Raw genomic sequence first — 12,908 nt, forward strand, 5'->3', positions numbered from 1 at the left:
AGAATTTTAGTTTTTTTTTTTTTTTTTTTTTTTTTTTTTAAAAAAAAAGAGACAATCTTTATTATTTACTTTTGCACAAAAATATATTTAGTAATTTTTTTACTGGAAGCAAGTCAATTTAACAATTTGCTTGTGACAAAAGAAAGGAGAAGAAAATTTCTTCCAACTTGTAAAAGTAACTTACCATCTACGAAATCACTAATAAAAATACATTAAATTTGAACAATGAATTAAGTCGATGGAATTTGTGGAGACCAATTCACTATAAATATTGTATGTTAAAGAAATATTTGTTTCACGGAAAGATCAAGGAAAAATAATTTTTTTGCCCGTTTCTTTTGAAGGAAATTTTAAAATATTGAAAAATAAATCCCTCCAAAATAAGAAGATACCAAAAAAAAAAAAAAAAAAACTTCATGTATTAACAATTTTTTTTCTTAAAAAGGGAATACTTGGCCAACAAGATATAACAGGAAATTAAATAGTATTTGCTCCATTTGTTAATACTTTTTAGATGTTTCTTTTTTATTATTTGAAAAAAAAAATTTGATCTGACATAAAGATAAAAATAGTTTTAAATGTTTTATATTTTTGTTTGTGTGTTAATGTTTTTATTTTAAAAAGAGAAAATAAAAAGAAAAGGATAATATTATAAAACAATAAAACTAAAATGAACTAACAAACCCATTACGAAACCCTACTAAACTTTGATATAAAACCAAAAAGAAAAAAGAAAAAAGAAAAAAGAAAAAAGAAAAAAGAAAAAAGAAAAAACACAATACGCATGAGGTGAGGTGTTAAGTTATTAAATAATGGTAACTTGCCCTGGAAGTAACCGAAATCCTAATCCACTTCGAAGTTATTTTCTTGTATATATCAATAGGGGCATTCGAGTAACTTCGCAATTGAATAAGATCCCTAGCCTGCACGTTACGAACCCCCACACGGTCAAAGAATTAAAGGCGTGTAATATCTAGTCCACTTGGGAGGGAAATGGCGGCACGAAATTGGTGCCTCCAATCAACCGCCAAAGAGCCCCTCCCTTTATATATATATATATATATATATATATATATATTACATAACCCTGTTGTTTCCGTTCTTCTTCTCCAAGCAACTTGCTCGATCAATAGCCCGCATTGTTCTGCACCACGATCTTGAGAAAAGGTTTCTTGAAAAGGTTTCTTTTCTCTTTGTGGATTCTTCCTTTTCAATGGCTTTTAATTCTTGGAAGTTACTTTTAGCTCGTATCACGAACGGGATTATAATCTCCTCAATCTTCTGATTTTTTTTATTTTTATTTTTTGGTTTACGGGGAAGTACTTGAAATTCCAACTATTATCTTAAATTAAATGGTTTAGATTATGCTTTTCAAGTTTTGTTACGGGTATTTATGTTTTTGTAATTTATTATTTGTCACGTACGCCAGATACGTTGAGATGGTGAAATCTGAATTATTTAATTAGAAATAATGGTTACGATTTTGTGGATGAACAGATGGAAGTCATTGATGTTGAAGACCAAATCTCTATCTCAATTGATGATGGCGAAATTTCGGATGCCGGGTCTGTAGCCGACGAAAGGAGAGCTCCTCGCGAGCAAATCGGGTTCTTTGCTCGGGAAGGATTGTTTCGCATAGGAGAAGGGAGCACGGAGCTTGGATTGTTGAAGAGAGTCTTTCTATTGGGCATGGGAACGGCTTCTAAGGACACCGACGTTGTGGAAATACATAGGAACACCGGCTCCAGCTTGACAAAGAAAGCAAAGTTGGACTCGTATAAGATTTTCTCCGAGGCGGTGGCGAGAAAGTGTGGCGGCAATGCTAACACGAGGTATGCTTGGTATGGCGGTTCGAGGGACGAAATTCTTGGCATTCTGAAACATGGGTTTAGCCGCTGTGGAACGCCCTTGCATGGTCCGTCGTATGGCGTTGGACTCCATTTGGCTTCTGCGAAATTCGCCATTGACAGGTATTTAAGCCGGCCTGAAAATACTAAATAATTTAAATGAATTTCTTGTTAAATTGTTATTTCATGGAGGATATATCATACTTCTTATTGCGTACTTCTCGTGCATGCCCCTGTTCTGATTACAAAGGTGGCCAAATAAAAAGAAATTTTTAGATTTTCAGTCAAAATTTGGGAATAAAGAAAACAATAAAGTGATTAATTTAAGAACAGAGCTTTCCTTTATATTAGGTAGAAAATTCTTCCCGTTTATATCTGTTTAAAATACATATAATTCTCACATGCATTTTCTATAAAGAATCACATTTGTCTAACAAATTAGGCTGCAAGAATTTCCTCAAGAATTTCCAGTATTCACTAGGAAAATGTTCTCTGAAACTGTATTTTCTTTTCCTTTTGTCTTAAAGTTTCCGAGCAATCAAACAGAGCATTATTTGTTGCGTTACTTAATTATATATGCTTTAATAATTTATATTTCACAGCGCATCTTCCTGTGTGGCCGATGAAGACGGGTTAAGACATATTCTGCTATGCCGCGTTATTCTGGGCAACATGGAAGTGGTTTGTCCTGGTTCCAAGCAGTTTCATCCAAGCTCCACGAATTTCGACTCCGGCGTGGACAATCCCTCGGATCCCAGAAGATACATTGTGTGGAGTGCTTTCATGAATTCCCACATCCTTCCCGCTTTCACCATTACTTTCAGGGCCCCTGCATGCTTAAATCGTAAGCCAATTCAATGCTGCCTACTACTTTTAAGCGTGTTAGCAATATATATATGATGTTGAATTGAACTCATTTTGGTTGCTTTGTTAAATTGCTCAGGTTTTCAAAGTGTGCCTGCAAATTTTCCCACACCCAAAACGCCACGGATGTGTATTCCTGCTCTGATATCTGTACTTTCAAGGTCCTTAAATCCTTCTCAAATGGCTTTGATTGAAAAGAGACATAAAGATTTGCGGGTAAGTGTATCATACGATACATTTTACATGTACATTTTTCTAACATATCTCATAAATCTCTTTTTTAAATCAATTATTAAATTTGTAGAACCCACAAGTGGGTTCTTACGGGTCCTTCAAGTGAAGTACAAAAAAAATAAAAAATAAATTATTATTTATCTTATCATATTGCTCTTCACGTGGGGTCTTTTTTAGGGGTTATGTACTTGTTTTCTTGATTTTTGCTTGTATTTTGTTCACAGAACTTGAAGATCACGCGAAGACAATTTGTAAATCTACTCAGGGTCACCGCTGGAGACGAGTTGTTAGCTGAAATAGTCAAAACTCACGCACAAGGTGTGTTCTGTGGAGCCAATTTTTTTATTTTTTTATTTTTTTTTGGGGGGGGGGGCGCGGGGGGTGTATTTTAATGAACGTCGTTACCATCCCACTATCACTTTCATGTCAATTTGTATAGGCAATAATAATTGTCACATCACAGTTTGCTTTTTAAAAGTGTAAAACCTCGATTTGTAAGAAATTTATTATAATAATAAATGTAAGGTTCATATAATAAATATAAGAAGACTTTTAGAGGGTAATTTTTGCATTTTTGAGAAAAAAAAAAAAAAGTATTCTGACTTAACATAAAAGATAAAATTAGTCTAGGTTGTTTTGTGTTTAAAATTATTTATTGATGCTTTCACTTTTTCCTTTTCTTTTTAAGAAAAAAATAACAAATGAGGTGGTATTACGCCTAACTACACTATTTGCTTAATGGCAAAGATATATTTAAGCATGATTTTCGAAAGTATTTCTATTTTCTTTTATGAATTCTTGTTGGAAAGTACATTTTATGTGCTGGCTGTTTCAGGAACTTTTGGCAAACTTTTGGAACTCCATTATTCTCTTTACTTTTATATACTTGTATTACACGAGTCAATGACTCATGAGGCAGTTAAGGATTGCCTTTTTTTTTTTTTTAATCATATGTTAAATGTTATTTTGGTTCAATTCTCCTTCATCTTTACTTAGATGGGTCGCTTTCTTTGTATCAAATGTCACACCAATGTAGATGCTTATCAATTTAAGTTGAAATTTTCTCTTTTGTTGTGCAGGTAGATGATGCAGCAAAACACAAAAGAATAATGATTTTCTTACGGCCTTTACACAATTTTTACGTAACTCTTTCTCACATTGTGTAGGTATGGGTCTCACATGTGAGACCTACGTGTATAAAACCCACATAACATGAGAGGAGTTGGGTAGGAGTTGGGTAAGAAGAATTGTGTGAAAATCAATTTTCAATATAAAATAGTAGCAAAGAAAAGATTGTGGCAAACACGTGGGATGACGTTCTTCTACGTTAAAAAGCAAAGACGTTTTAGTGTAGATTTGGGTTTTGGGTTTAGTTCTTCTTAGTCTAGAGATTTGAATGTACTAGTGTTACTCCTAGCCTCCTTAAAGGATTTGTTTTGTTTACTTTGATTTTCCAATAGAAAACATCAGACTTTACTACTCTTTTTTCTTTTTCTTTTTTTTCTTTTTTTTTTTCTTTTTTCATTTTTTTTTTCTGCCATCAATTAAATGTAATTCGAGTTCAGGTTACCTTGGGGGATTCAACATCATTCAGTACCTGGATTCGGTATCCAAAATGGAAAATGTGGGCAAAGAAAGAAGAAAATGAAAAATGCTTCGTGTACTTAAATTTTTATAAAGGGAGTCTTATTAATTGATGTAGAGCTTAATTATTAGAGATGATTAAAATAATTAATAAAAAGAAATGCTACGGGTACCAATAAATAAACTTCACACCATCTTAATAAGGCTCTTTTTATAAAAATTTAAGTACATGTAACATTTCTCAAAGAAAAGACAAAAGCTTTGGTTTGTGTCATGCCTCTGCAATGAGTAATGCTAGATGTCATACTCATGTCCATTTAAAAATAAGGTGGCTTTTAAAATCACCATTGGACTTGTAATTTATCAAAATTGAATTTTGATCACATGGTGATTCTAAAAGGCATATCATTTTTAGAAGGACACAAGAGGGACATGGGTATGACATTTAGAATTACTCATCTGCAACATTCATCTTGCGTTTTGTGTGCACAAACAGAACGCGAGACTTACTCAAAGACAAATAAGGGATCAGATTACCATGGGGGAGATAATTGTATTGTTGCATTATCAATATAGTATAATTTATCACTTGTAGCCTTTTTCTTCATTCAATTAAAAAAATAATTTTAAAAAAAAAGTATAATTTACAAATAGATATTTATGCATTTGAATCTCGAAATTGAGAATATAGGAGACTTTTTAGGTTTAAACAAATCCCTCATGAGTCCATAAGTGGCCCAATGGCCCCTACTTGTCACCCAAAGCAGTTAATTGCTTTTCCAGCTGCATAACAGAGAGAACCAAATCCAATTTAAACTTTGGTCTACAGAAGAAGCTTATATCAGGGCTCTAAATGTTGGAAAGCATAGGTTTTACCAAAGTGAATGAATTTTACCAAGCATTGATCTTTAAGTGCTCGCTACATACCTCTGTATTTTTTATCTTCCATCTCTGTAACTCTTCAAAAAGTTCCTTAATGCTGACATGACAAAGACGTGACAATAAAGATTTAACAATTAAATGGAATATTTGTAGTGAAAAGACATAGGTGTATCTCACATACCTTTGTTCCATACTGATCACCTCATCTTGTAAGACACTCTCCCTTGCAGAGGCTAGAGACGTCTGCAAATTGTGAAAGGCAAGATTTAAAGCAAAGAGAAGGAAAGAATCTAACATTTTTTTTTTTTCCAGTTTACTTAAATAAAATAATAATAATAATAAAAAAAAATCAAAATTTGGAAGTCGGTTGTTGCTTTTTTAATGAAAGCTTTATAGTAAGTAGCTACTACCATTGCACCAAGTTATAAATGTGGTTCTTAAGATGGATACTGTTAATTTGTAGAATTTACTGTTCAATCCAAGGTATTTATGTACATATGCATGTATGTCTATACACCCAAAGAATCACAGTAGAGAAGAACAAAATACTATGTATAAGACAGTTTTTTTCTAGACCGGTTGAAAGAAATCCTTTAATACAGTCTATTAAACTGATATATTCTTTTTTTTTCTTTCTTTTTTCTTGAAATCATTCATCCATTCATATCATTGAGGAGAAAAATCTCAGAACAAAACGTTCAGCTATTGTATACAATATCATTAACACACTGAGGGGCTTCCTCTATGTGGACCACTTCACCCATGATAGAGAGCGCATTCTTTGCTAGGCTATGAGCTGCTCCAATTTGCCTCTCAACATATGTCCTTAATCTGACAAATTTTATATTCTTTTATTGCTATCTTGTTCCGTTTGGTTTCTATCATACTTAAGACATCCCCTTATAACCTCAGGTTTTAAAATCATTGTAATCTACTATATGTGACCCAGGGGCGGAGCCAGCCTTCCAACTTTGGAGGGTGCAGGATTGAAAAAAAAAATTTGGGGGGGAAAATTTGAAAAAATAAAAAAATTTAGGAGTAAATTTTTTTTTTTTTCTTGAGAAAACACTGTGTATGTCTGTAATCTGTATCCAGCTAGCAATATCGCCCAGGTTTTAAAAGCCAAAGAAGGTGTTCTGTACCTGTAGGCTATCGTCGTTGCCTGCTTCCCCTGGATACTCTATATTATTACCTTTATTGTGCAAATTATGGCAAATACAACAACATCAAGAAACAGAGGGTGGGAAACTTAACATGAAAATGCAGGAAAAAAAAATGATTAATAATAAAATAAGCATTACCTGTGGTTTCATTAACATATCTAATTAATCTTACTATTTGTTCCTGCCAGAATTATGAAGAATGATGAGAAGCCGAAGCATAAGCTAGATAAGTAGACAAACAAAGAATAATGCACACCTTTTGTATTGCATTCTGCTGTAACATAGACTGCACCCTGAGAAGAACGTAGGTGCCTGTGGAAGGCATAGAATTTATTGACTGTCTGGAAAAAGGGTTGATGAGGCTATTTGGAGCATCCTGAATAGGAAACATGAATGCAATTGTCAGAAAAGGCATTGCAAGGATGAAGGGTCTTCAAAACTTATAGAAAGCCAATCTGCGACCAATTGGCTTCACGATGAACACGAGTCAACCACCAGACCCAAACTTCTCCCAATGGTTCTCTACAGAGCAGGATAAGATCTCTGTTTGGGTCAAAAGCTATCGCCTATTGGAGGATATTTCAATTTCTCCAAAGCAGCAGTAGAGTCTAATTGAACCGACACTACTGGAACCTTAAGTCCAAGAACTTCAGCTCTCTCAGCTGTTGGGAATCGGGCCTCTATACGCAGGCCCAATTCCTTAGTCAATCACTAGGAGGTTCAACCGAATAAAGCCTAATCAGGATCGGAGCCCAACAATGGGTCTCGATTGCGAATGATAAATCCCGATTGCTAATCCAGTTCACGCCTTGTTGGACAAGACTCGGTCAACGGGTCGATTTATGTGAAGACTTATCCGCTATTCAATAGGTAAGGGGCTCTGACAATGATTTGACAAGACTTGCACCATAAAAAGAATTTTTGGACCATACTTTCTCAAGATTCCAAGATACGGATATATCTTATACAACAGCTTATTGTACCTGGGTGTGATCAGACAACCATGAGTTTCCTAAATCAAGAGAAAAACGTCATCATAACATTTAAGCATATGCCAAATTTGACAACTTAACCTCCTAACCTAGGTATGGGGGATAGCAGGATATGAACAGCATGGCCACTCTTAATGTTCAAACTACTATTATACGCGAATAAGAGAAAGGTAAAGGATCTCTTTTCCAACACTCAAACTTTCTACAATTTCTTAAGCCTTTTCTCAGTCATATATGACTTAGGCATCTGAACTATCCCTTGCCGGGCCGCTCCGGGAAGCTCCTTTACCTAATTTCCTTTCTTTTGCAGGACCTCAAGAGCAAAGGATATCCCCTCAAAATATCCAACCCAAAAACTGTCTCAACATCAGCCATGAAGTTCACGGTAGCATTAGTCAAAACTACATTTTCCTTATGGTTACCTTGTAATAGCACTGACATGTGATGTAGCTGATAGTAGATATACCAAGAGTACCTTAGGTCTGGAATCTGCAAATTTGATTGTGAACCAGCCCTTGTTTTGGAAACCCATTTCGTGGAATGCATCCTCTGCTGCATGAGCAATTTAACAAAGCATTTGTTAACAATTGAATGTAAGTAGATGTAAACTAAACAGAGAGATCATAAACAACACACCAGATGAAAGTTTCCTCTTATCTCTATTTTGAAGATGTAGCAATTGATCGCTGCAAATGATGGGTTTTTATGTTAAGAAATTCCTTTCAAGACTTCATTATAGCAATAGTAAACTAGTCCACACTATCTGAATCGTTTTGCTCCATCTATAGGAGATCATACCAAAACAAAGTTTCGATTATACGTACCCAAGTGCTTCACGAGATTGAACAGGAGATATAGCTGGAGAACTACCAACACGACGAAGATAATGACGCCCATCCTGAAACGATTAGAAAGTAGATGATAAATATCTGGAAACGTCAGGCAAATTCCTGTAAGCCCAAGTCTGAGTTGCATTTGTAATTAGCACGGGATTTTACCTCCTGCGAGGATGTAGATTCTGCTACATTAGAATGATTCAACCTTTCCCCTGACGGTTTCTCTGCTAGAACAGCTAAGTCGTCAAATCCATCATCATCCTGAATCTAAACGTAAAACAATATTTTTGCATGAGCATGGCAATATGGCATCACTCCATATGCTTATGTTAAGTTTGTTAAACCCATCAAATTCAGTGAAAAGTAAAATAGAAAGAAAGAGAAAACAGCACACAGACTTAGTTGGGTATTATGCCTACATCCATAAGCAGGGATTAATATACTCACAAGACCAGCCTGCCTTTTCAAATCCTCTAGATCAAAATTCCATGCACTGATTCCCCGTATGTACTCTCGCTGCAAGGTCAACAGAGGTAATTAGGTAATTGAGATAAAAGTTTAGCAGTAATGAGTTTTAAAGGCATAACGAAAGAGGGGAAATTATGTCAGCACTATGATAATTGATGCACAATACATATGTTGGGATATAACATAACAATTATAAGAGACATTTGCTAAATTGGTCCGTGTTTTGAGATTCTGACAAATAGCTCTACGTGGTTTAAAAAATGACTAAACACTCTCTGAATTAAGGGAAAAAAAAAAATAGGTCCTTGTCATTAGCATTAATCATATTGTGACACATGTCACTTACAATAAAAAATATTTAAAAACTAAATATTAAAATATTTTTTAAACAAAATGAAAATATGGAGGGGTGGTCGAACCACCTTCAAGGCCATGGAGGTGGTCCAGCCACCTTCTCTAATCAGCCTGAAGGTGGTTGAACCATTCCATAACCAATATTGAGTGTGATTCCAAATGACTATAGGATGGTTTAGCCACCTTCTCTAACTCAATGTTGTTGTGTATCACAAGGAATATAAACCTTTGAGATAAACAACATCCTTTGACTAGGTGGGTTTACAATGTTTAAAGCACCTTTTGAGATTAGGAAATATCATTATTATTTCGATAAGAGTAATACTATAGTGTCTCTTTTGTCATTCTTGTGTCCATCTAAGAATGATATGACTTTTAAAATAACCATTGAGCTTATGATTGATCACTATTGACTTTTGATTAAGTGGTGATTTTAAAAGTTACATCATTTTTTGAAGAACACAAGAAGAACATAAGAGTGACTTATAGAATTACTCATTTCGGCGGTCAACACCCCTGTTCCAACTAAAAGCACAAGCCACCATGACAATCTAACTTGGGAACAAAGAAAAAATAGTACTCCACATGTTATGCAGTTAACTTCTTCTTTGGGAACCTTAAATAATAATTGCCAAAGAAAATGTTACTAATTACCTGTGATTCATACATTGCCTTATTGTGCACAAGGTCGGCCTCTTTTTCCTGAACAAAGAAGGCATATCAAAACATGCATGATGCGAATTATGTGTAAGCGTGTTGATGAGTACTGCATTACTGAAATGAGAATACAGACCCTCAGCATCCTAAAACGTTCACCAAGTGGAGAAAGGCCATCCAGAATAGTCCGAGCCAGAATTTCATTTGAACGTGCATATTTGAAGAAACGGTGCTTCAAAAGCTTCTCTGCTGTAGGGCGCTTCACTGGATCCTTTACTAAGCAAGCAGCTACAATCTCTTTAAATGACTGGAAAGGATATCGATGGTCAGTTTCAGGGGAATACATAAAAGCTACTTCCTTCAAAGAAGTTTCAATTAAATGGCAGACACCTTTGAAAATCTCTTGTCCCTGTGATAGTCAAGACCAGGTGGTGCATTTTGTACGGTCATCAGGAATACCTGCAATGGACAAGAAATTAAACACATAAGATCCCAGAAAAAGAAGGGATTTCACCAAAAGCAAAAAAAATAAAACAATTAACCAGTTTGAGATGGCTGGCCTGTGCGCAATTCACATTATGCCAATATATGACTCGGCAGACTCAATCTGCAAAGTTAGGCAGGTTGGCATGTCCAAGTTTCACTTTATCTATGTCCACAGATTTACCTTCATAGGTGGATACTTGGAGAACGGTGCATGACCATGAGCAAGTTCTAGAGCTGTTATTCCAAATGACCAAATGTCTGCTCTGTTCATATGAAACTCATATAAGAACACATGCGTAATAACTTCGCATAGTTTAAATGATAATAAAGATGTCAGTGTTAAATTCAGCACAGTAGTAACTTCAAATCAAGGTCATAATTCAAATTTTTCGAAGGTATCACTTATAGTATCATTTTCTTTTTAAAGACTCGTGTGAATATTGAAGCCCACATAGTGCTATTAGGGATACCATAATTTTTACTACAAAATTCTTTACAAACTAACGTGGCAGTCCATAATTATTAAAATGATTAAACAAAAAATCTGACTTATTAAGCCCAAAACCACACATCATTAACAAGTTGTTGCATTATGTGTGCGCGTATATAAGAACGTACCATAGGATCAGGATGCATGTTTTATGTTATTAGTCAACATATAATAGAGATTCCCCCCAAACGTACAATAGAACTATATATTAAATGCTAGAGTTTAGTTATAGATATCCACGATAATTAAGGAGCGGGGAGCTACTGTCCCTGAATCACCCACTCACTTGAAGTCATATCCATGCAATTGCTGCATAACTTCTGGAGCCATCCTGTGAAAATTAAAAAAGGTGAGATTTTTACAAACACAAGTCGTGCAATAAGTAGTGCTTTGAACAATCCAATAGTAGTGAGATTTGCAGGGTTCAATTGATCAGCACCAGCATGGAGTTCCAGCAAACGTTTTTCTTGAACGTCGTCTACTACCAGTATCAAACATGCTTGCCACCAACCCAAAGTCTGCCAACTTAACTGCTCCTTTTGAATCAACCAATATATTCCCAGCCTGAAGATAATACATAAACAGTAATAACCCAAAATTGAAAGATTACAAGACAAACTTACAAAACATAATGACAGCTAGCTAGGATTGGATACCTTAATATCTCTATGAATGAGTCCTTGGGCATGAAGATAAGCAAGAGCTTTTATAACTTCGTACAACAAGGTGGCGATAACAGGCTGTTCAAAACCATCTGGATAAGCAGATTGCATAATGTAACGACATGATCCGCAGGCCATGTAAGGCATCACAACCCAGAGGCTGCTGCCAGTTGCGAAAGAGCAATATTGTCTCAGAAGATTTGGATGCTCAATCAAGCTCATAGTTTGTACTTCTTGACGAATGGCGTCCTGTACAAACGATCCCAAAAACAAATATAGTACAAACACCATCAACATCCAATGAACCAATATCGATCGGATCGGAGCTCTACATGCAATACAGCGCATGACACATACCATGTCACTCTGGCACTTCTCCAGATCGAAAACTTTGACGGCAACGATCTCGTTAAGCGGAATGCAGAGTGCTCTGTACACGGTGGCACTGCCACCTTCACCAACCTCTTCGTACAACTTGTAATCCTTTGAACTGGCTGGAAATTTCCTTTGCGCCAAATTTTCCATGGTGTTTTTCCTCTATTTTTACGTATCTTCCGCTGCTCCTATAAATCGACGAAACTTATTTTGTTCAAAATATTGTTATAAACTACAATTTTATACCACAACAATCCAACGATGATGAACATCCTTTGTATTCATCATTGTTAAAAAAATAAAAATAATTAAAACTGACACGTCAGTATTAAATGATAAATATAAAATAAAATTATAATTTTTAGTTATAGCGTGCGTACGTGGAGGGGGCGAAAACACAAAGCGAAAGTGCCATTTGACATGTCCCAATATGTTGTCTAAAAAGTCACACTTCACACAATTTTAATAATAATGTCTCTAATTTCTCTTCTGTCGTCTCTCTTCCTCGTGAGGCCATTCTTTCATTGTTTGTTTTTACTTTCTTTCTTTCTTTTTTCACCGTTTACGCACCCGATTAGTTAAATACAAAAAAAAATTGAACTATCAACCGAAAGGTGTGTATGAAATACTTATATTAACCATATAATAACTAAATAATTAGTTAAAAAGACAACTATAAAAGGACTTACGGAGAGAGATGACGATGATGACTGTGTTACAATTAATTTATTAAGGGTGAAAAAAAAGAAAAAGAAAAAAAAAAGATGATGGTAGGTATTTGTAACGAATCCCATAGTATAATTTATAGCATTCACTTAATTACAAAATATGAGTTATTGTAAGATTTTTAATACTATATTACTATAAGATTTTTCTTTTATCTAATTTTCATAGATTTCGTGGATTATGTCCACATAGAGTGTTATTAAAGGTACTACAACTTTATTACAAGTTCTTTATAATTTTTTTTTTTTTTTTTTTGAGAAAATATAATATATTCCATCAAAACTAATT

General features: G+C 34.8%; 2 protein-coding genes and 1 long non-coding RNA gene across 9 annotated transcripts; 2 read left to right on the forward strand and 1 right to left on the reverse strand.

Moving 5' to 3' along the window:
- The first annotated feature begins 1,041 nt into the window (after nt 1-1,041).
- On the forward strand, nt 1,042-4,424 carry LOC133858405 (probable inactive poly [ADP-ribose] polymerase SRO2). 2 transcript variants are annotated; one of them, XM_062293873.1, is made up of 6 exons: nt 1,042-1,167; nt 1,498-1,970; nt 2,450-2,691; nt 2,791-2,927; nt 3,170-3,263; nt 4,025-4,424. In XM_062293873.1, exons 2-6 carry the CDS (start codon nt 1,498-1,500, stop codon nt 4,030-4,032), a joined length of 954 nt encoding a protein of 317 aa, XP_062149857.1. In that variant the 5' UTR covers nt 1,042-1,167; the 3' UTR covers nt 4,033-4,424. The 2 variants fall into 2 exon arrangements, with proteins under 2 accessions (XP_062149857.1, XP_062149856.1); XM_062293872.1 differs by having other exon boundaries at nt 1,044-1,180.
- Nucleotides 4,425-5,153: 729 nt separating this feature from the next.
- On the reverse strand, nt 5,154-12,138 carry LOC133866530 (serine/threonine-protein kinase BLUS1-like). 6 transcript variants are annotated; one of them, XM_062303103.1, is made up of 19 exons: nt 11,877-12,134; nt 11,514-11,768; nt 11,297-11,421; nt 11,144-11,188; nt 10,549-10,630; nt 10,272-10,340; nt 10,018-10,188; nt 9,879-9,926; nt 8,850-8,918; nt 8,565-8,669; nt 8,391-8,464; nt 8,203-8,252; nt 8,042-8,118; nt 6,831-6,950; nt 6,713-6,755; nt 6,554-6,603; nt 5,593-5,654; nt 5,457-5,508; nt 5,154-5,312 (listed from the first exon to the last, which is right to left on the reverse strand). In XM_062303103.1, exons 1-19 carry the CDS (start codon nt 12,042-12,044, stop codon nt 5,277-5,279), a joined length of 1,701 nt encoding a protein of 566 aa, XP_062159087.1. In that variant the 5' UTR covers nt 12,045-12,134; the 3' UTR covers nt 5,154-5,276. The 6 variants fall into 6 exon arrangements, 3 of the variants coding, with proteins under 3 accessions (XP_062159087.1, XP_062159080.1, XP_062159072.1); XM_062303096.1 differs by having other exon boundaries at nt 8,042-8,115; nt 11,514-12,136; XM_062303088.1 differs by having other exon boundaries at nt 11,514-12,135.
- LOC133866561 (uncharacterized) lies at nt 7,615-8,139 on the forward strand. The gene is made up of 2 exons (XR_009899893.1): nt 7,615-7,736; nt 7,877-8,139. It is a non-coding gene; the product is annotated as an uncharacterized LOC133866561 (long non-coding RNA).
- Nucleotides 12,139-12,908: the final 770 nt, after the last annotated feature.

This window comes from Alnus glutinosa, chromosome 1 (genome assembly GCF_958979055.1).
Source record: "Alnus glutinosa chromosome 1, dhAlnGlut1.1, whole genome shotgun sequence".
NCBI classification, from domain to species: Eukaryota; Viridiplantae; Streptophyta; class Magnoliopsida; order Fagales; family Betulaceae; genus Alnus; species Alnus glutinosa.